Source organism: Erinaceus europaeus, chromosome 4 (assembly GCF_950295315.1).
Source record: "Erinaceus europaeus chromosome 4, mEriEur2.1, whole genome shotgun sequence".
Classification (NCBI taxonomy): domain Eukaryota; kingdom Metazoa; phylum Chordata; class Mammalia; order Eulipotyphla; family Erinaceidae; genus Erinaceus; species Erinaceus europaeus.
Window position 1 is genome coordinate 16042090 of NC_080165.1, and position 22681 is coordinate 16064770.

At 46.3% G+C, this 22681-nt stretch overlaps 1 protein-coding gene across 1 annotated transcript in view; it reads left to right on the forward strand.

Moving 5' to 3' along the window:
- The window catches only part of TBC1D22A (TBC1 domain family member 22A), a 407894-nt gene that overhangs the window by 278731 nt on the left and 106482 nt on the right, over nucleotides 1-22681 (forward strand). The window contains exon 11 of the mRNA XM_007522464.3: nucleotides 645-772. Within this exon, the coding sequence (XP_007522526.1) occupies nucleotides 645-772 (128 nt within the window). The remainder of the gene's footprint in view (nucleotides 1-644; nucleotides 773-22681) is intronic.

Here is a 22681-nt window from a genome sequence, read left to right on the forward strand (position 1 = left end):
GTTGGGTGATGGAGTTCTGTCAGCCACCTGCGGCCTTCTGAGAACACTCGACATTGGGGTGGATTAGACTTGAGGGTGATCAAGGTCTTCGTTTTAGAAGTCCTGTCTTTGTTCTGTTGGCTAGTGCCCTGCAAACTGTGGACTATGAAATCCTCAGGCGTCTTGAGAGCCCTCACCCCTGAGGGTCCTGTGCCTTGAGGTGACAAGCAGGGAAGCTTGCTGGTTCCTGTCAGTAAAGGGCCCTGAGGTGTTGTTCTGGAGGGTCTTTTGCCTCTCTAAGCCCAGGCACATCTGGATTAGACCACCCCTCCTGGAGTAGGGGCCCCATGTGAATGTGACAGGCCGGGGCCTCTCTCCTTCGGGCTCTGTGGCTTACAAGGTACTGATTCCAGTTATAATTTGGCCCTTGAGGAGTTCCCACGCTGGTTTGTGTCTGGCAAGGCAGAAACTTTTAGAAAGCTGATTAAACACACACACACCCAGAAGGTTCTGATGGGAAAGTCAAGTAGAAGCTGAGAGAGGGCCAGTGCTGTAACAAGCACGGTGATGAAGACCACATCTGCCTTCAGTCTGGAGACCCCTGTGGTGACTGTCACCTCCCGCCACACCCCCTCACTGACCTCACCTCCGTCTGTTTCCTGTAGAGCAAGTCCATCGGCACCTGGACCAGCACGAGGTGAGGTACCTGCAGTTTGCCTTCCGATGGATGAACAACTTGCTGATGAGGGAGGTGCCCCTTCGCTGCACAGTCCGCCTGTGGGACACCTACCAGGTGAGCTGTCCTGCCCTCCTTCCCGTGGGCGCCCCCGGGTATCCAGCCAAGTCACGTGAGTTTGCTAGATGTCCTCTCAATTGAAATGCTGTCTTTTAAAAAGTCCATTTCCAGTGCTCTTATCATCTGAATAGATGTAAAACTAGGGAGAGAACTTTCTGGACTGCAGAATGTCATTCAGGGCATATGCAATGTGTCCCCACGCTCACTCACTCAGGGGTCCTGGGGGTCTGGAGAGGAACGTTTGTAACTCTAGCTAATTCGAGTCACATCTGCCAAAGCCATTCACACCCAGGACTAACATGTTGTCTGCGCTTCGAGTTAGTTCTAATAAAGATTTTAAAAACCACTGACGGATTCAGTGCGATATAAAATTTTCTCCTCTCCACCAGTTTTGATGGAATTCATTTCTTCAGGAGATTGAGTTTTCTGGAACAAAGCACCTTTGTTCCCAGGAGTGTCCCGTTGCTTATTCTAGCACCTTTTCATTTTATTGGAGATGTTTGCTGAAGCTGAGGCCATGCTGCGGGGGCTACGTGCCAGCCTCCCATCCTCACAGGCAGAGAGCAGGCACGGGATGAATCCCTTCGGAGGCTGCTTTTCAGTGTTGACTCTGAGAGGCAGAGTTTTCAGTGTCCTGGCTGTCAAACTCTCTGGGGCTCTGGACAAGGGGCGCTGCCCAATAAGCTGGCAACTCAGTTTCCAGGCAGCAGACCTTTAAGTTGCCTCAGTCCCAGGTCAGAGCATGGGCACCAGCACCAGCACCCAAGAGCGTCTGTCCCCCTTCTGACCTGCCCAGCCTCCCTTCTCCAGGGAGTACTTGGTCTCTGTGGTGTGTCTCACAGGATGGAGAGTCCTGGCTCCTGAGGCCCAGGCCTGCTCTCCCCTTCCTCCATGCTTGTTGTCATGTGATCTGTCAGCAACTGCAAGCTCAAGTCTTGTTCCTGACCCAGCCTGTACCCTGTGTGAGTTCTGTGGCTCTGAAACCCTGTTTGACCTCTGCAAGTACCTCAGAAATATCATGGGTTTGGTCCAGTACCCTCACAGTAAAACAAACATCACACTGTAAAGTGAGTCACAGGAATCTTTGTCTCCCAAATATAACTTATGAAAGTTACATTCACACTTTGTTGTAGTTTATTGCCTGAGCAATGGTATGGAGTCTTTAAAAAAACGTTGACACCTTAATGAAATGTGACACAGAGACAGGAAGTGAACACAGGCTGCTGGGAAAACGGCACTAATGGACTCGCTCAGTCAGTGTTGCCCAGACCCTTCACTTTTTCATTTTAAAATTTATTTATAAAATAAAAAATATTGACAAGACCATAGGATAAGAGGGGTTCAATTCCACAACATTCCCAATGCCAGAACTCCGTATCCTCTCCCTTCCCTTGAAAGCTTTTCTCTTCTTTATTCCTCTGGGAACATGGCCCCAGGATCATTATGAGGTGCAGAAGGTGGAAGGTCTGGCTTCTGTAATTGCTTCTCTGCTGAACGTGGTCCTTGGCAGGTTGATCCATACTCCCAACCTATCTCTTTCTTTCCCTAGTGGGGGGGGGGGGGTTCTGGGGAGGCGGGGCTCCAGGACACACTGGTGGGGTTGTCTACCCATGGAAGTCAGGTTGGCATCATGGTAGCATCTGCAACTTGGTGAGAAAGAATTAAGATAGAAAGCAGAGCAGATGATTTAATAGTCAGGACCTAAAGGCAAGAATATAGCAGATGAGATGTGGGGTCTCCATTTTGGAAAAAGCTAGTAGGTCTATTTTAGGTCTATTCCAAGGGGCCCATGACTTTACTAATCTTTGCCTGATCCTGACAGCTAACATGCAGGTGGACCAAAGGTACTGCCTGGGGAGATGGTGTCATAATTGAAAAAAGAACTAGAAAGCAGGATCAGGGAAGAGAGTAGCTCCCAAATATGGGAAAAGTATATAAATACCATTAACTGTAAACCCCATTGAGTTGATCTGGGGCTCATATTCAGTGCAGGAGCCTATGTAAACTCCGCATCCCTGTAGGTCTGAGCTCACATTCTGTGGTCATAGCTGGGAACATTCTAGGCTGCACTCATTACTGGACCTATCTTCCTCAAGTGGTAGAGGATTTGGGACCAAGCTCCCTTCCGAGAATGGGGCAGTCCCTACCATTGTTGATCCACCTTGAGGGCAAAGTCCTGTGAGCCCATTGAGGGGCTCACAGAGGGGTCCATTATATTGTTCCTGATAGAGATGATTAGTGACAGTGGAGAGAGGGATCTGCAAGACGTCTAGACCCATCATGTCTGTGTGGGAAGCCTAGGATTCCCTGACTAGGACCCTGGGTGATGACCCTTCTCTTTGTGAGGAGAGAAAGTGAGACAGGGAGGGAGGAGGGGGGAGAGGAAGACAAGAGAGAGACAGAGGGAGAAACATGATATCTGTAAAGTGTACTAAGTCAAAGTCTGCCTACATATTTTAATGAGGGTACCACAGAAATCATGACTGCACGGAAACTCGTAGAGTACACCCACACACCCACCCCACCCCCAGCCCCCCCACTGCCCTTGGATTGTGTTTTATAGGAGTGACAGTTTCAGAATTTCCTGCCACAAGCACCTGTCAGGACATAAAGCTTTACCCTGCGTTGCTTGGTCCAAGTGGCCGTGAGCCCAGTGCTGTTGAAAAAAAAAAATTAATATCCTGTAAATTGTGCATGCTTTCTGCTTGTGATGGGTTAGGCTGTTCAAGACCCTGCCCCCTCCCTCATTACACAGAGTTCTTGTAACACTGTCCCCATTATGAATAAATTAGGTATTAAGTCGATCACAGTTTGAGGAGTCAGGAAATGAATCTGCTCGTCCGTGGGCCTGCCTCACTTTGCTAAAACTCCTAATAGGTATTAAAACTTTAAGCACGGTTGTGGCATCTTTATTGAGTTAATTTTCCTGAAATTAAATTTCATCATGAATTGACTCATTTGTATCCTGGGCTCACTCTTGAACTGACAGTACCCCAGTCATAAACCTTTTCATATCTTAAAAATTGGGGGTATTTTTATGTTACAGGCCCAAGTAACCATGAAATTGTATTGCATCTTTTGGCAATGAAAATACATAGTAATCATGGGATAGCAATTGGGTGATTACTCTCCTCTAAACTGAGGTGTTTATTAGCTGGGCCATTACAGGTTTCAGTAACTTTTTAACCCCTTACAAGGGGCTAGAAATCCTCTTGGGATATATGTCAACAAAAGGTTCTTGATAAGCATTTACTCTGTTTCTGGCCCTAAATTAGATAATGGCACACAATGAATGAGGCACATTATCTCAACAGGAGAAAAGGTACTTAAAAGGCAGAAACAATTCCAAAGTAGCCCACACAAAAGGGGGGTGTCTCCTGCTGCTACCTGGCCACATAGCTTGTTCCCTGCTAGAAGTGGAGCTGATGGTAGACTTCTGTGGTGGAGTCAGGATGCCATTAGGGGTGCAGAATTGGGGTGCAGTTCCCAGAAAAGCCTCCACAAGGCAGGGTCACCAGCTTTGTCTTTTGCTTCCTTCAGTGGAGGCCCAGGAATGGACTTGCACTCTGTGCGACCAGGCTCGCAGGTGGAGCTGGTCTCTCACGCTGTTAGCTTGCCGCCTTAGAGCTGAGGTCCCCAGTCCCGAAACTCACTGGTGTGGCCAGTTCAGTGCAGGTAGTGTCTGCGTTCTTCACCGGTTCGCTCATCTTGGCTTCTCTTCCTACAAACTTGCCATGTAGGGACCTGGCAGAGGCCCGGGACCCCTGCTGGAGAGCAAGAGCCGGCACTGTGTGAATAGGAAAAAAAAAAGTGGCCTTCCATGTCTTGGCTTTTGGGCAGTCTTGTGCTGAGCTGGGCTTCTGCTCTCTGCTTTTTCTTTTTTTAAATTTTTTTATTTACTTATTTAAAAAAGGAGACATTAACACCATAGGATAAGAGGGGTACAACTCCACATAGTTCCCACCAGCAGATCTCCATATCCCATCCCCTCCCCTGATAGCTTTCCTATTCTTTATCCCTCTGGGAGTATGGACCTAAGGTCATTGTGGGATGCAAAAGGTGGAAGGTTTGCCTTCTGGAATTGCTTCCCCCCAGAACATGGGAGTTGGCAGGTGGATCCATACTCTCAGCCTGCCTCTCTTTTTCCCTAATAGGGTGGGGCTCTGGGGAAGCGGAGCTCCAGGATTCATTGGTGGGGTCGTCTGTCCAAGGAAGTCTGGTTGGCATCATGCTGGCATCTGGAACCTGGTGGCTGAAAAGAGAGTTAACATACAAAGCCAAACAAACTGTTGAACAATTACGGACCTAAAGGCTGGAATAGTGCAGATGAAGTGTAGGGGGGTACTCACTGCAGACTATTGTGTACTTTTGTTTTCAGGTATATATTTTGCCCTAGTTTATGGTTATGTGTGAACATATGCTCTATCTCAGGGGACCTGGTCTATATCTAGGTTTTGGGACTTTGTTAGGAAGTGAACTGCCTGGACTGGAATTAGAGAATACTATGAAAGGAAGGTCCTCACCTAAGTAATGAAGCTGAAGGGTTGTCTGTCAGGCTGTGCCGCGGAGAAGAGAGAGAGGAGGTCCGGAGCAAATGGGGTGCACAAATCATTATTATTGGATCAGGAGGGGGGGCTCAGGCCACGTGGAGTCAGCCGAAAAATATGGCCGTCCCCGCTACCTCACCACCGGGCAAGCGAGAGAGAGAGAGAGAGAGAGAGAGAGAGAGAGAAAGTGGGAGTGCTTTATTGGGCAACCACCAGGAGTGACGTGTCGGGACAGGATTGGTTGAAAAGGGCACTGTGAGGTGTTGTTAAAATTTTCGGAAGGCTCCAGCTGGCCGGGCTTGCTTCACGGCGGGTAACAGAGACGCAGAGACAACGGCTGGGCAGGGAAGCTGTATTTCTTTATTCAGGAACAACGATTCATAAACTAAGACAAACTAATCACCAAACAGAACTCTGCTGTCTCTTTGCGGCGGTGCAAGCACTCTCTCTCTTACTCTGGAACCCTGAAACTCTCGAACTCAGGAACTCTCGAACTCTCGTACTCTGAAACTCTGGAACTCTCTTACTCTGTCACCCTCGAACTCAGGAACCCTCTCCCGGGGTTCCTTGGGGCGGGGCCAAGCAGGCCAGTGAAATTAACAGGACTCATCCAATACTCTTGGCGGGGGAGGGCTAGAACAAACCAATGTAAAGCATACGACAGTGAGGAATCGCAGGGAGTGGCAAAACCTGCATCTGTATAATTCTCCAACAGTTGTCATTCCACACCTGAAGTTTCTGGACACAGTCTGGAGTGAAGCAAGCTGAGATGGTACTCATTGCATTGATTAGGTTGGGATTGGCGGAAAGTGTGCCCCCCCCCCCAGAGGTTCCAGGACTGGAGGAAATATACAGAGGTAGAAGGAATTATGTTAAGTGAGCTAAGCCAGAAAGATAAAGATGAGTATGGGATGATCCTACTCTTCTCTGCTTCTGAAGTAGCCACCTAGTGCCTGGGATTGGGGGTGGGGGTGGGGGGGTCACTGTCCTGACTGGCAGCTGCTTTCATAAAAGGCAAGCTCACGGTGGCTCTTTTCTGCTCTGGATGTCCTTCTGGGAGGATGACACTGGGCGGGACCTCAGAGCTCTGCTGGCACTGAGACTGCATGACCTCCAAGTGAGCAGGATGTCTGTCTGTCTGTCTCTGGGAGGTGCCACTGGCTGATGAGCAGAGGTGTGCCCCCACAGAATGCTGAGCAAGCCCAAAGCCCCTGGGTGGGGCTCCCTGCCTCACAAAGCCTGCCCTTCCTCTCATGGCTGCCAGCGGCCCTGAGGTGGGACTCATATGTGCCCCTCAGGAGTCTCTCTGTGGACGGAGGTTGGAGCGTAGCTATGATTGCTCCCTCCCCAAGTTGCTTCATGTGAATGCCTTGCCAGGGCTCACTGTCAGCAAGAAGGTGGAATTGGAGGTTGACTGGACTGGCAGGGGCTCTCTTGTCCTTTGTATCAGTTTAGAGTTAAAGCTGTTGTGTTCAAGGTCAGAGAGCCCCTAGAGGTGCCATCTGAGAGGGTCCTATATCACAGTCACCACTGCCATGGAGGCCCAGCTGACGGCTACATCCCCAAAAAAGCCCTGGCAGGAGATGCATGTAGGAGGTGGGGACTCTCCTGGCCTCTGGTCAGTGTCTTTAGCCCTTCCTCCAGGTTTCCGTTCATTCTAGAAATTAATGCGGGCACCTGCTGGGCTCAAGTCTTGGGGTGGACCTTTGGAGGACACGGAGCCAGCCAGGTCCATTTACACGTCTGAGGGAAAGATGATGAGCATACAGAGACGTGGACCTGAGGCCGAAGCGCGGCTCAAGGCCAGGTGCAAAGAGCAACTGTGGAGAGAATGAAGTCGGGGAGCTGGGGGCTGCTATTGAGAGGAGAGTGAGAAGAAAGATAATTTAAAAAATTAGTTTATTTGTTTCTTTTATTGTCACTAGGACTTGGCCACTCTGGCCTTTTTGCCGGTGGGGGTGGGGACTCAGCACTGAACTTTTTCCAGTGCAGTAGTTGGCTTGGCTTAAACTGGGTCATGCCCATGGCAGAAGCACCTTGTTCTGTTGCTGACCTGAAAGCCGCATTTTAAATCAGTCCTGCAGGTGCTGGCAAAAATAGCTCACCTGGATAGTACACTTGCTCTGCCACCAGTGCAGCCCAGGTTAGAGCCTGTCTCCTACCACACTGAGGAAGCTTTGGTGCTGTGATGTCTTTCCCCTCTCTGTCTCTCTTTCTGTTGAAAAAAGAGTTTGTGTAAAGTATTGAAGCCCCAGGAACAATCCCTGACCCCCCCCCCAAAAAAAAAAAAACAGAGTCCTATAGTAATGCTGAGTGAGGGAATAGTCTAGGATCTGAGAGGCAGCTGAACCTGCTTTTATAGCTGCCAATGCTGAAGAGAGCAAGCAGTGGTGACGGGTGGCCTCGAGTCTCTGTCTGAGCCCGGGGGAGAGGAGTTATGGCCAGAGATCCCAGGAACAATCCCAGTTATTCCTGGGGATTTCCTGATCTCAGAGTTTCACAGAGTCATTTATAAATGTGTGTTCAGACATACAGGCCAATACGCACACATGCAACCCCTGACTTCCTAATTGAAAGAAAGAGAATAAATGGTACTCAGTGACAGGGAATACCCCCAGCATCTAGCACTCTCCTCTAATCAGAGGAAAGATGGCTCTCTGGGTGGAACAGGGAGTACAGGAACTGAGTCTCCTGTGGTGCCTGAGAGAAGGAGATACTCACTCACCCACCAGGATGGGGCCATGCCAACCACATGAACCCTGGATGTCCAACACTAGAGCAGAGTGGCCCGCCAAAGAGAGCAGAATCACATCATAACCCACCGCATCCGATAAATACCTGTGGAGCCAAACTAAGAGAAATATATCCTTAAATTGGTAGATCAACACCGCGGAGGAGACAAGTTGTCTGGGCAGACGAGTTCCAAGTAATCTATGTAGTTATCCACTCTCAGGGAGGTGGGCAGCATTCCTCACCCCTCAGTGTGGGCTGCACATGGTGACTTCCTTTCAAAGTGGACAGGATGGAAAAGGGAAGACAGTAAGAGGCAGATACACCTCAGTCAGGTAACCGAGGTCAATACCACAGACATGCGCAGTGCCCACAGCCCTGCTAATAACATGTAGCCCTGAAATGAAAGGACGAGAAGACACTGCCCCTCTGTCAACTCCCCTGCCCCCAGCCTAGGACCCTGTCTAACCCTGGAAATAGTACCAGGCAGTCCCAGCCCTGTGACATGCAACAGCATTCCTGACCAATATCCCTCAAAACCGTTGGATCTCAAAACCTAAAACAGTGTGAGACACTGTCACAGCCCAAAGAAGCCTAAGGACGTGCGATGACATCCTGGATATGACATTCCAACACAGCAAGTGGAAGGAGCTTAAACCGAGATGATCCATATGGTGCGTGGACTTGTTTAACCACAATGCATCAGTGTTGGTGAGCTGGTTTCAGCAAACATGCCAGACTCATGTAGATGTTACCAGGAGGCATTCTTGTTGGAGTCTGTCAGAAGGGTCCTGGTTGGGGAGCAGGCAGATGGCCCCAGAGGGTGTCAAATGCAGGCTGCTAACAGGGTGTTGTCCCTTTATGAGTTCTGTAAGGCAGCTGACCAAACTGTTTTCTGGTGTGTAATATCTTTTTTTTCTAAAGGACTTTAGAGTGCCAACCAACTCAAGATTACTTTAGCTATTCAGAGTGTTCTGTGTTTCCTTATATATATATATTTTAGGATTGTCTTTCTATTTCTATGAAAAATGCCATTGGAATTTTGATAGGGACTGCACTGCATTGGAAGATCTTTTGGGTAGTGTGGGTATTTCTACAATATTAATTCTTCCGATCCATGAGCACGGAATAACTTTCCATTTGTTTGTGTCGCCTTCAATTTCTTTCTTTCTTTATGGTTTTTCAGCACACAGATATTTCACTTCCTTGGCTAATTTATTCCTAAGTATTTTATTTTGTTTGATGCAATTGTAATGGGATTGTTGTCTTAATTTCTCTTTCTGATAGTTCATTATTGGTGTATAGAAATGCAATTGATCTTTGTATATTGATTTTTTTTTTTTTATCCTGCAACTTTACTGAATTTGTTTGGCCAAAAGGAAATGGAATCATCCCAAAGAGGTGACTCACACCCTTATTCACAATAGTCCACAGTATGGCTCAGTGAACAGGTGAAGAAGTAGTGAAGTGTGTGTGTGTTGGGGGGATACATACCACAGAACTGAATATTCTGCCTTAGTACAGTGGTGTTAATGGGATGGCTTAGAGGAGGGGAGAAAGGAGTGGCCCAGCTTGGTGTATGGGAACAGGAGAAGGAGGGGGAGAATGAGAAGGAGGGCACTCCAGGGAGAATAAGGGAAACTGAGGTCTGTGGGGTCGCAGGACCTGAGACTACGAGGTCCCAGAGCTGCTCCATTTAGTAGAAGGTTCTAGGATGACATGGATACTGGTTAGGCACTCTCTAGCCACATGTGGTTATTCAGCGCTGGAGAAATGTAACTTGGGGCTTAAGAGCTGAATTTTCAGTGTTGGTGAATTTAATTTGTGTGACAGTATCAGTGCACTGCCGTTGTGAAGGCAGTCAGCCCCTCCACCCACTCCCCCAAAAAATCCATGTGTGGAGGCAATGGTGGACTGGGCCCTGGTGGTAAGAGAAGGGGCCAGGCAGGTGACCGACTAACTTCGTGAAGTGTGTCTGTAAAGTAGAGAGGGAGACCGAGTGTGTGTGTGTGTGTGTGTGTGTGTGTGTGTGTGTGTGTGTGTGTGTGTGTGTGTGTGTGTGTGTATGTGGTGGGGGTGGGGCTGGGGTGCTCTCGGGAAAGCAGGGAGGTGCCCTGCAGGGTGGGGAGCTCCTATGGAACCTCTTCTTCAGGACTGTGATACAGAGAGAGAGCTGCTGGGGCATATCTGAGGGGACGGTAGAGCCAAATTCTCTAAGTGCCAGTCACTTCCTGTCCTGGAATCTTGTGGCTTCCACTGAGGTCTTCTCATCACTGGTGCCGTGCGCACCTCACCCTTATACCATGGTGAGGTGGCTCCTCTCCTCTCAGAGGACAGGGACAGTACAGAGGGAATCCTTGGGCTTTACATTTCCTACAAACTGCTGACTTTGGAGGAAAAATTCCCTTTGGCCAGGTGAGCCTGTCAAGATGGCTTCTTTTTGACTTAAGGCATTTATTAATTCTTTTCCAAAGGCCATGTGAATTTTAATTAAGGCACTTCCACTGCCCATGTCCCAAAGTACACCTTTAATCTCTATTCCTCACAGACTAATTGTAAATCTCATCAGGTGAAACTTGGAGCTTGTCTCCCTGGGTTCAGGTGGGCCATTTAAGTACAATCCTGGTCATTCATGTAGGGTCTTAGTAAGTCACATGCCATACTGGCCATTTAAGTACTGAGCCAGGCTACTTTATCATGTACTTCAGAGTGTCCTTCTCAGGGGCTTATGCAGCCTGGACAGGCGCCCGGCTGGTTCCTGCCATTATCCCCTATCCCCCACAGCGCCATGCTGAAGGGAATGGACCAAAAGCTCCACCAAGATGGTTCATTATCATCTTTTTATATTTTCATTGCCACCAGTGTTATCACTGGGGCTTGATGCCTGGACTATGAAGCCACTGCTCCCAAAGGCCACTTTATCCTTTATTTCTTTATATTTTTGTTAGATTAGGACAGAGAGAAATTGAGAGAGGGAGAGGGGGTATATATATGGGGGGGGGGGAATAACTGCAAACCTGCTTCACTGCTCATGAAGCGTTCCCCCTTGAAGGTGGGGAGTTTGAACCCTGGTCCTTGCACATGGTAATACATATGTTTAACCGGGTGCACCACCACCCAGCCCCCTCCAAGGCGTTTTTTTTTAAGTTTGTTCCGTTGACACTCTGCTCATGTGTGACCCGCTGAGATTGGATCTTGTAAGGAAAAATTGATTAGGCTCTTCCCTGACCACCCCCATGGATAAATCTCCTTCTTGAACTCCAGGGACCTTAAATCTGTACCCAGGCTCTGGGTGGGGTTGCTGTTAGGATTATGTGAAATGTTTCTATCCAGGGTATGATGGTCTCTTATGCTCGTGGGCATTGGGGCTGCCACAGCTGCTTTGCTGCTGTAGTGCAGTGGTCACAGGTGTGACTGGGTGCTGGGAAGGCTTCACGTAGAGCAAGCCTGTGGTGGTGAGCATAGCCCTTTGAAATACAGGGATGTGCCTGGTCCTTCACCAAGTACATCGTAGGTGCTAGAAAAGATGACTTCTCACCAGAGGCGGGGCTACAGAGCAGCAGCAGCTGTGTTTCTCTCCTCTCCTCTCCCTGGTCAACTAGGAATACTAAAGGAGATCATCTGGGACCACAAGGCAGGACTAGAATGACTTCAGGAACCCACCAAATCACTGGTGAGTGCAAATAAGTGTGGCTCGTGGAGAGAGAGGAGCCTAGGGACAGATTAAGTGGCTGGTAACAGTCCGGCAGTTTACCTGTTGAGGCACCACCTCTAGTCTGTTTTACCAACACAAAGATGGCTGAAGGGAGGAGAGGACTCCCCTAAGACTCACCAAACGCAATTGTGAGTCCCCATTACTACTGCCCTCAGAGGCTGGAGCAGCAGGGGGGAAGGCCTGTGCTGATACTGGAGGACAGAGAACTGACCAGGAAACTCAGGAGAAGATCTAAACCTTGGTGGCCTAGCAGTGACACTGTGGGGTGGGAACCTTTCCATGTTGTTCTCCTGATGAGAACATAGTGAATAACCTCAGAACCTACAGACTATAAACAGGACTTGTTTAGAAACTCACAGGCAGAGAAACTGAATTGAGCCTGGAGCTTTGGATTCTTGGGGTGTAAGAGTCTCTTTACATAACCACTGTATTATCTCTCCCCCACCCTGCTTTATCTCTTGCTCAGGAGTGAGTGATTAAGCTAAGAAGCCTACTTGTAGCTTAAACACCCTCAGGCTCACATAGCCTACAGGGAAGAAAAAGAAAAAAAAAGAGGCTTTTAAAGCCTCTGTGATCCATCTCAGGGATTAAAATAATATTGAAATAACTGCCAATTTCCACAACTGTGAACACTTTAATTACCTTAATTAGACACAAGTCAATCCAGGCAAGAGTGATCAGTAATTTGAAAAGTATTGAGAGAGGGACCTCACAACATACTATATAGAATGGTTAAACCAACAAGAAGAAATATTGGAGAAATGAACCAGGATGAGAGTCCAGCTAAAAGCCCCCCAAAGGTTGAAGCACAAAATGAGGTCAACATCCAAACACGAGTTAAGGAAATAATCACAGAAGTGAGTAAAGAGTTTGAAAGTATTGTCATCAGAAATGCAGAAACCACAAATGAGACTCTGGAAGTAAACACTAATTATCTCAAGGCTATTAGAGAGCTGAAATAGTGAGCTAAGAATGCAACTAGCTGAACAAGCTAAAACAGTATCAGAACAGGGTAACAAAATAGATAAACCCCAGAAAACAGTAGAGGGGAGAGAGAATAGAATCAATGAGGCTGAAAACAATTAGCAAAATGGAGGACAAATTAGAGACAACTAAAAAGAAGTAAGAGATCTCAAAAAGAGATTAAAAGATACTGAAAACAACAACAGAGACCTATGGAATGACTTCAAAAGAAATAATGTACGCATTATTGGCTTACCAGAGGAAGAAAGAGAGGGAGGGGAATAAAGCCTCCATCAGGACATAATAGCTGAGGACTTCTCTAGTCTAGACAACATAAAAGCCATAAAGGTTCAAGAAGCCCAGAGGGTGCCAGAAGAATTAACCCAGACTTAAAGACACCAAGACACATCATATTTAGAATGGAAAGGAATAAGAATAAAGAAAGGACCCTGAAGGCTGCAAGAGAAAAACAAAGAGTCACCTACAGAGGAAAACCCATAAGGTTAGCAGCAGACTTCTCCACACAAACACTACAGGCCAAAAGAGAATGGAAAGATATCTATTGAGTGCTCAATGAGAAAACCTTTCAGCCAAGACTACTGTATCCTGCTATACTGTCATTCAGACTATATGGAGGCATAAAAACCTGCTCAGACAAGCAACAGTTGAAAGAATTAACTATCACCAAGCCTACCCTGAAAGAAGTTTTGAAATGTCTTCTGTAAACTCTCAGACCACCATAAATATGCTATATATCAGAACACTCTACAAATCTACAATAATGGCATTAAAATATCTTCAATCTTTGATATCAGTAAATGTCGATGGCCTGAATTCAGCTATTAAAAGGCACAAGGTAGGAAGATGCATCAGAAAACACAACCCAACAATATGCTATCTACAGAAAACCCACCTAATTCAACAAGACAAACACAGACTCAAAGTGAAAGAATGGAAAACTACCATACAAGCCAATGGCCCACAAAAAATTGGCAGGAACAGCTATTTTCATATCTGACACGATAGACTTTAAAATAAATAAAATTTAAAAAGATAGAGATGGACATTACTTAATTCTCAGAGGATCAGTCAGTCAAGAGGACTTAACAGTTATTAATATCTGTGCAACCAGTGAGAAGCCATATAAATACACCAAATATCTACTCAAAGAGCTACAGCAATATATTAACAGCAACAGTAATAGTAGGGGACTTTAACACCCCACTCTCTCAACTTGACAGATTATTCAGACAGAAAATCAATAAAGTAATGACGGAGCTAAATGAGTAGATAGATAAATTAGAACTATTGGACATTTTCAGATTCATTCACCCCAAGAAACTGGAGTACATATTCTATTCAAGTCCACATGGGTCATTCTCAAGGATAGACTATATGTTAGGCCACAAAGACAGAATCTGCAACTTCAAGAGCATTGAAATCATCCCAAGCATCTTCTCACACCACAGTGGAATGAAACTAACACTTAACAATCAACAAAAGATGATTAATAGTCCCAAAATATGGAAGCTCAACAGTACACTATTTAACAACTACTGTGTCAAAGAGGAAATAAAGGAATAAATCAAAATATTTCAAGTTCAATGAAAATGAAGACAAAAGCTATCAAAATATTTGGGACACAGCTAAGGCAGTACTGAGAGGGAAGTTCATAACCATACAAGCACACATTAGGAAACAAGAAAAAGCACAAATAAATAGCCTGATTGCACACCTTAAAGACCTAGAAGAAGAACAAAACCCTAAAGCAAGCAGAAGGACAGAAATCACTAAAGTTAGGGCAGAAATCAATAACATTGAAAATAAGAAAACCATACAAAAGATCAACAAAAGTAAATGTTGGTTCTTCAAAAGAGTGAACAAAATTGACCGACCTTTAGCCAGACTCAAAACAAAAAAGGGAGAAGACCCAAATAAATCAGATCATAAATCAAAGAGGAGATATCACAACAGACACCGCAGAAATTCAACATATCGTGTGAGGCTACTGTGAACAACTATATGCCACTAAGCTAGAGAACCTGGAAGAAACGGATGATTTTCTAGATACCTTACGAACTTCCAAAATTAAGTAAAGAGGAACTAGATAATATGAACAAATCCATCATAGCTAATGAAATTGCAACAGTTATCAAAAACCTTCCCAGGAATAAAAGTCCTGGACCAGATGGTTTTACAAATGAATTCTACAAAACCTTCAAACAAGAACTAATACCTCGACTTAAAAGTCTTCCAGAAGATTGAAGACACTGGAATACTCCCTGCCAGCTTCTATGAAGTCAACATCACTCTGATACCAAAAGCAGACAGGGACACAACCAAAAAAGAAAACTACAGACCAATATCTCTGATGAACATAGATGCTAAAATGTTGAACAAAATTCTAGCCAATTGGATACAGCAGTATATTAAAAAGATTATTCATCATAACCAAGTGGGGTTTATCCCAGGGCTGCAAGGTTGGTTTAATATACGTAAATCAATCAACGTGATCCACCACATCAATATACCAAGACCATAAACCACATGGTCATATCAATAGATGCAGAGAAAGCCTTCGACAAAATACAACATCCCTTTATGATAGAAACACTATAGAAAATGGCACTAGATGGAAAATTCCTGAAAATAGTGTTGACCTACAGCCAACACCATACTCAATGGTGAAAAACTGGAAGCATTTCCCCTCAAGAGATCAAGTACTAGACAGGACTGCCCACTATCACCATTACTATTCAACATAGTTTTGGAAGTTCTTGCCATAGCAATTAAGCAGGAACAAGGAATTAAAGGCATACAGATTGGAAGAGAAGAAATAAAACTCTCTCTATTTGCAGATGACATGATAGTATACATTGAAAAACCTAAAGAATCCAGCAAGAAGCTTTTGGAAATCATCAGGCAATACAGTAAGGTGTCATCCTACAAAATTAATATACAAAAGTCTGGCATTCCTCTATGCAAACACTAAGTTAGAAGAAGATAAAATCCAGAAATCAATTTCTTTTACTATAGCAACAAAGACAGTAAAATATCTAGGAATAAACCTAACCAAAGAAGTGAAAGACTTGTATACTGAAAATTGGACATTTGATCTGGGTGCTGCCTGGCACGGGGCAGTTCCTAGGGAGGTGCTGTGACACCTGGCAACCTCCATAGTGGGCCTCCTGTGCTGGGGTGGTGTCACTTCTCTTTGGAGGTGAAACTCTGAACTGGTCAGAGCTGTTTAAATGTGCATGTCACTGTGCTGTCTAATTTCTAGATTTCTGACAGATTAAAAAAAAAAAGAAGAAAAACCTTGACTAACCCTGAAAGTTATTTGGTAAAAATAACTGGCAAGTTTTTCGAAGTATGACAGCAGGCAGGGAGAGCAGTTCTATTCTGTCTTGGGGGAGGGTGAATCAAGAGTATGCCATCCTCCTAACTGGCTATTGGCTTTTGAACAGACCCTCAATGCAGTACCTGTTCCAAGGCCCAGACTACCCAGACACTTGTCACTCAGCCGTCTCCCTGTGTCCATCCTTCTGAAGCAGCGCCTCAGGCCCTCTCTAAACAGTGGTGGGCTGCTGCTCTTAGCATCTCTGTTTGTGGTTGTGTCAAAGCAGATAAGAATTTGCACTAATTCTGAAGTTTCTTTTGATGGCAATGTACTTTCTGAGAGGAGATTATAGAGTCATTTTTTAAATACTAAAGACACACACCCAACGAAATTCCACTGTTAGCAAGTGAGCTTTTTTTTTTTTTTTTGCTGCTTTCCTTCCTTTCCTCTTTTTCTTCCTTCCTTCTTTCCTTCCTTTCTTCTTTCTTTTCTTTTCTCTCTTTTTTTATAGATACAAGATATTTATTTTTTGGGGGGAAGATATTCTGTATTTATGAATTGGAAGAATTACTATTGCAAGATAAGCAACTATAGATTCAATTCATTTATTGTCACAATTTCAGTGGTATTTTCATGACATATAGAAAAAAAACCAACTCAAATATTTGTACGATCACAGAAGAATCCAAAAGCCTAAGAAATCTTGAGAATGAAGTATTAAGATAACATAACAATTCAGATTTCAAAACATATTACAGAACAATACATTAAAACATAACGTAATTATTATACAATATCACATAAATAATGGAACAGGAAAGAAAAACAGACACAGGTCCACAGACAGTGTTGATTCCTTTATGAAAAGAGAGCTTAAAATATACAGCAAGGAGAGGGAAGTTTCTTCAACAAATGGTATTTGGACAGTCACATGAAAAAGAATTAAATCAGCATACTTCTTCTTCTAGCATTTGCCCTTCTTCCGTAGCCAGTCAACAGCGTCAGGTTGAGCCTGATGTAAAGTTTCGAGACCTCCTTTGAATCTGGAGAGGTGGCAGTCGTTGACTATGTGGGTCATAGTCTGTCTGGAGCCAAGGGGCAGTTCGGGTCGTCTCTGGCTCCCCAGCGATGGAACATAGCGGTGCACCGGCCATGGCCTGTTCGATAGCGATTGAGGAGGGCCCAATCATAACGTGCTAGGTCAAAGCCAGGTTGACGCTTGCAGGGGTCTGTGATGAGGTGTTTGTTCTTTACCTCAGCTGACTGCCAACTCTGTTTCCAAGAGTCTGGAACAGATAAGTTCAGTGTAGGCGTAGGGGACCAGATTGGGTGACGAGACGTCAAGCGTTGGACAGGGTGGGCAAAGATATCTGCGTATATTGGCAGGTCCGGTCGAGCGTAGACGTGGGAAATGAACTTAGATGATGCCGCATCCTGACGAATATCTGGCGGGGCGATGTTGCTAAGAACTGGCAGCCATGGAACCGGGGTGGAACGGATGGTTCCAGAAATTATCCTCATGGAGGAATATAATTTGGAATCGACCAAGTGGACATGGGGGCTACGGAACCATACTGGGGCACAGTATTCTGCAGTGGAATAGCATAATGCCAGAGATGATGATCGTAGTGTGGAAGCGCTCGCGCCCCATGAGGAGCTGGCCAGTCTTGCAATGATGTTATTCCTCGCGCCCACCTTTGCTGCAGTTTTTATGAGATGTTCGTGAAATGACAGAGTGCGATCGAGAGTAACGCCAAGATAGACTGGCTGGGCTTCATGCCGGATTCTCGTATCGCCAAGCTGCACATTAAACTCACGCGAGGCCGAGGCATGGTGTAGATGGAAAACAGATGATACCGTTTTTGCAGTGCTAGGGATTAGTCGCCATTTTTTACAGTAATCAGATATCAGAGACATGTCTTTCGTGAGTGTTTCCTCGAGGATGTCAAACTTGGATGCCTGAGTTGCACAGCAGATGTCATCGGCGTAGATGAACTTCCTTGAAGAAGTTTCTGGGAGGTTATTGATGTAAATATTAAATAGCGTAGGAGCCAGAACAGAGCCCTAGGGGAGGCCACTTGAGACAAGTCTCCATCTGCTAGACTTGTCACCCAGATGCACCTGGAATCTTCTGTTTTGGAGAAGAAACAATATAGTGTTGGCCACCCATGGAGTCAGACATCTTGAGATCTTGACTAGGAGACCACGGTGCAGCATACAATACACAAGAGCAACTCAAAGTGTATGAAGAAATTGAATGCAAGTCCCGAAACCATGAAATTCCTGGACAAAAGGGTCTGGGATGACTTGTAAACATTGTCTTGGCGATCCTTGTTTGTATCTGACATACAACCAATGGCATCAAACACAAAAAATGAAGAAGTGTGGTCACACTCAGCTGAAAAAAAGAAAGTCTACAAAAGAAAGAGAGAGAAAGAGAGAGAGAGAAGAGACCATGGACACAATAAAAAGATATCCTTAGGGAATAAAAGAAATTTTTTCTAAATCTTGTGTCTGATAGGAAAATATCCAGAGTATATAAGAAACTGATATGGCTTAGCGTCACAGTAAAACTCAAGCAGTCCAGTTCAAAACTAAGTGGAAAAACTGAATACACATTAGGATTAACACTCCTGAAAGGAAAAATGAAAACAGAATTGGAGAAAGGTGTCGCCCTGTGGTACAGAGCTGATGAAGCCAACCAGTATGAACTCTGGAGTTTAAATAGCCTTTCAGAACTCTCTTGAGTTGGGGCAAGATAACTGAGCCTTTAATTTTTTTTTTTTTGCTTAGATCTGTCCTCGGTTGACCCAACAGGAGTGTGGCTTGAGCTTGTGTGTTAGATAAGTGAGGCAGACCCTGAAGGAGTGTATATACAGATCCCACACCATATGGCAGGATATCAAGTTCTTCCTAATCAGGAATCCATGTGGCATTGGCCCTTTTCTTTCAAGTCATTATACTAGGGAAGTGTGATTTATAATACAGTTGTTGACACATGGTATAATTTCTGATCTCCCCACAATAGGTGTTTACACACTATTCCTATCCTCACCTTATGTCCTCCTTCCACCAGCATGCACTGGGTCGCCAGTGAACCTTTTCTTCCACTGTATTTGTACTGTTCTCTGGCCCCTTAGTGAGGTCCTGTTGTGTGCTGAGCCCCGGCCCAGCCTTACTGAGAAGCTGCCAGCTTTGGGGTAGACCTGCTACTTGACTCTTTCATAGCACCTGAGAGGGGCAGTCACTGTCTGCCAACAACAGCTCTGTAGGCTAGAGAACTTCCAGAGAGGGGAAGCCTTGAACTCCTCCCTCACCCAATCTGCATTCTTTCTGGTGCCATGGGCCCTGACCATGCCCCTCCCATTTTCCAGGCCCCATGCCAGGTTTTTCAGAAACTTCGGGGGAAGGAGAGATCTGGGCATAGTGGAGACCACGTATCCTGGAAATGCAGATGTTGGTTGTGGTGGGAGGAGAATGGACAGGAGAAACCCACAGCCATGACCTTCCATGAAGAATGAAGAGGAGACACAGCAAGAGGGACCAGGCTCTGCCTTTCTTTTGCAAACATGCCTGTTAGTGGGACACAGAGTTAGAAAAAGAAACAAAGAGAATAAGTGTTCTCTTTGATCCCTGATGTGGACTAGGATTCGGGGTAGGTAGAACAGGGCTTCATATTTAGAATGCCTCCCTGCTGTGGCATTCCTTTGCCCTCTCCATGTTTTAGCTGACAGGAATCAGAGACAACCCACCCCTCCTGCCCTGCCCAGCCCTGCGTCCTCTCCCACCTAGAGCAAGGCCACTAGAGCTGCCCAGCCAGCATACAGAGCCTTGAGCTGCAGGAGTCTGAGGTGAGAAAGGCTGGCAGCCCCCAAACGGTCACATTGAGGGAAAGGAACATGGCACATTTTTGCTAAGCTTTAGAACGATACACTCATGAATATTTTATTTTCAGCATGACTATAAGGAACTGCCTAAGTCTCTCGGCCTCAGGATGGAAAGTTAAAGATGAGGGGCTTGTTGGATGAGTCCCTGGAGGCAAAGTGCCTTGATCCTGGCTGAGATTCCTGTTTTGAGGGGTGACCTGGTATCAGGAGCCAGGGGGAGGCGTTGAGCTCTGCAGGGAGCTGTGCCCTGGATGAATGTGGAGCCTGGCCATCCTGAGAGGCCGGCAGGGAATGGCTGTACAAGAATAGTAATTCACATTGCCTGTTAAATATGGATACAACACTGGTAGAAAAATTACTGCCATGCGTCTTTGTGGTTCCTGATTTAAATCACATCCTGTAAATTGAATTGTTCCTTGTGCAGGGAGGCAGAAGGATACACTTACTGCCTTCTGGGAACCGTGGTCACTGGTCTGTCCTGCTGTGGTGAGCTGGGGACAGGGACCCAGCAGGTCCTGGGAAGAATAGGAGGAGAGGTGGCACCCACTGTGCTTGCTGGGGGAGCTTCGGAAGTGCTGAGAGGGAGCCCGCAGCTGGTTTGCAAACATGCCTGTTAGTGGGACACAGAGTTGGAAAACCACCTTTGCCTGCCGGCCTCAAACACTAGGTGTGGCCCACACAGGTGTGCATCCCCCAGGCTCCTGAAGAAGGCACGACAAGTGCATCTGGCCCCGCTGTGCTCTGTGGCCCTGGCAAGCTGGCCCTCCGTCTTGCACTGGTCCTACTGGCCCTGGCTTTTGTCTTTTTGCTGCAGAATCTGCAGATTCCCTCTGTTCCGTTGCCCACAGGAGGACATCTTTAAAGTAGGCTTCCCTGTTGCTGGGTGGCCACTGGGACCCTGCTAGTGTGTCAGCACTTGCTTTTCCTGTGGTCCTCACAAGCTGAACCTCCTCTGCATAAACTGCTTAACGCAAATTTAAGACTTCATTCCTTGAGTGGAAGGACAGATTGCCATCAACCAAGAGGGTAGGAGTGCAGAAGTGCAGCCAAAGTAGGGTCCTAGGCAGGCTGCCCTGGAGTGCCGGGCTATGCCACTGCTTTGGTAGCTGTGCTAGGAGCCACTCTGGAAGGAGTCGTGTTGGGGTGGCATGGTACCTAGAGAGGAAGAGTGACCTTTGGGGCTGTTGACACAGGGCCACTTCTCTTTGCCACCTGCACCCCAGATTACAGTCTCTTTTCGCATCTAGCCACCTGTGGTCACCTCTACTTTTATGTGTCTGGAAGAAATTAAAAAATTCTAAGTTAACCCAAGAATGGCTTGTGTTAACTCCCCACCATGTCCCCAGTGTGGGGAGTGTTCTCAAGGTTTCCAGTCAATTTCCTGTGACCTTTTGCTAATGACCAGGAGGAGCACATGGCCATCTGCCTGGATCCCCAGCATGAGCGCTGAGGTCCTGTGGCGGGGAGTCCAGCTCCTCCTCCTGGGCCTCCTCTCACAGCTTGAGTTATAGAGATTTCCAAATACGAGCCACCTAACTCCTCTTTGTGCTTAATTGTTGAGCACACAGAAGCCCGTGGAGGGGAGTGTGGCCGAGGTAGTTACCCCACAGGACACAGCCTTCTCTTGTCACTGCCGCCTTCGCTGCTGCTCTTGGAAATAGCTGACTCTTGGATTCCACCCTAAGACTTTGCTGCACAAACTCCAGAGCCAAGAAGAAAACCCTCCCCTGCTGATCTTCAGCCTCACACAGTGGCCACTGCTCAGGCCTGATTTACTACTTCCCACCTGTTCCCTGACAGTTGTTCCAACACAGCCAGTGGATATTTCAGTTTCACTCTGCATTGGCTGTATGGCTTCAGCCTGTTTTACCTGTGTTTTCTCAGAGCTCTACCGCCATCATTTTTAGTGATTCACGATAACCTGCTCCCTGGATACATTCTTTTCCTTAAAAGTGGCAGCCAACTCTCAGTGGAACCCAACTCTCAGTAGAACCCTTGCTTAAAGCCTTTTGTATATCAAGAACCGCTTTCCAAATGATTTTATCGGGGTTGGGGTGGGGGACGACAGTGGTTTACAGTGCAGTGTTGACACAGGGGTATAATTTTTCCCTGTCATATAATCATCTCCCCAACATGAGTGTCTGCAAAACATTCTCATCCCCCCTAACCTGGGTCCTTTTCCACTATCGTGAGCCAGGACTCCTAACAGCCTCTTCACTCCCTCCCCTCCCCTTCTCTCCCAGAGTCCTTTGCTTTGGTGCAGCACGCCACACCCAGTCTAAGTTTCACCTTGTGTTTGCCCCACCTTTCCTTGTTTCTTAAGCTCCACCTGTGTGTGAGATCATCCAGTTCTCTTCTTGTTTTTTGGGCTTATCTCATTTAACAGGACTCCTTTGAGACCCATCCAAGGTGAGGCAGATCAGGACCAGTAGCCTCTTGAAGTATGTTCTTTTTTTAAAAAATTGTATTTATAAAAAGGAAACACTGACAAAAACCATAGGACAAGAGGGATACAACTCTACACAATTCCCACCATCAGAACTCCATATCCCATCTCCTCCCCTGGTAGCTTTCCTATTCTTTATCCCTCTGGGAGTATGGACCCAGGGTCATTATGGGGTGCAGGAGGTGGAAGGTCTGGCTTCTGTAATTGCTTCCCCTCTGAACATGGGCATTGACAGGTGGATCCATACTCCCAGCCTGTCTCTCTCTCTCCCTAGTGGG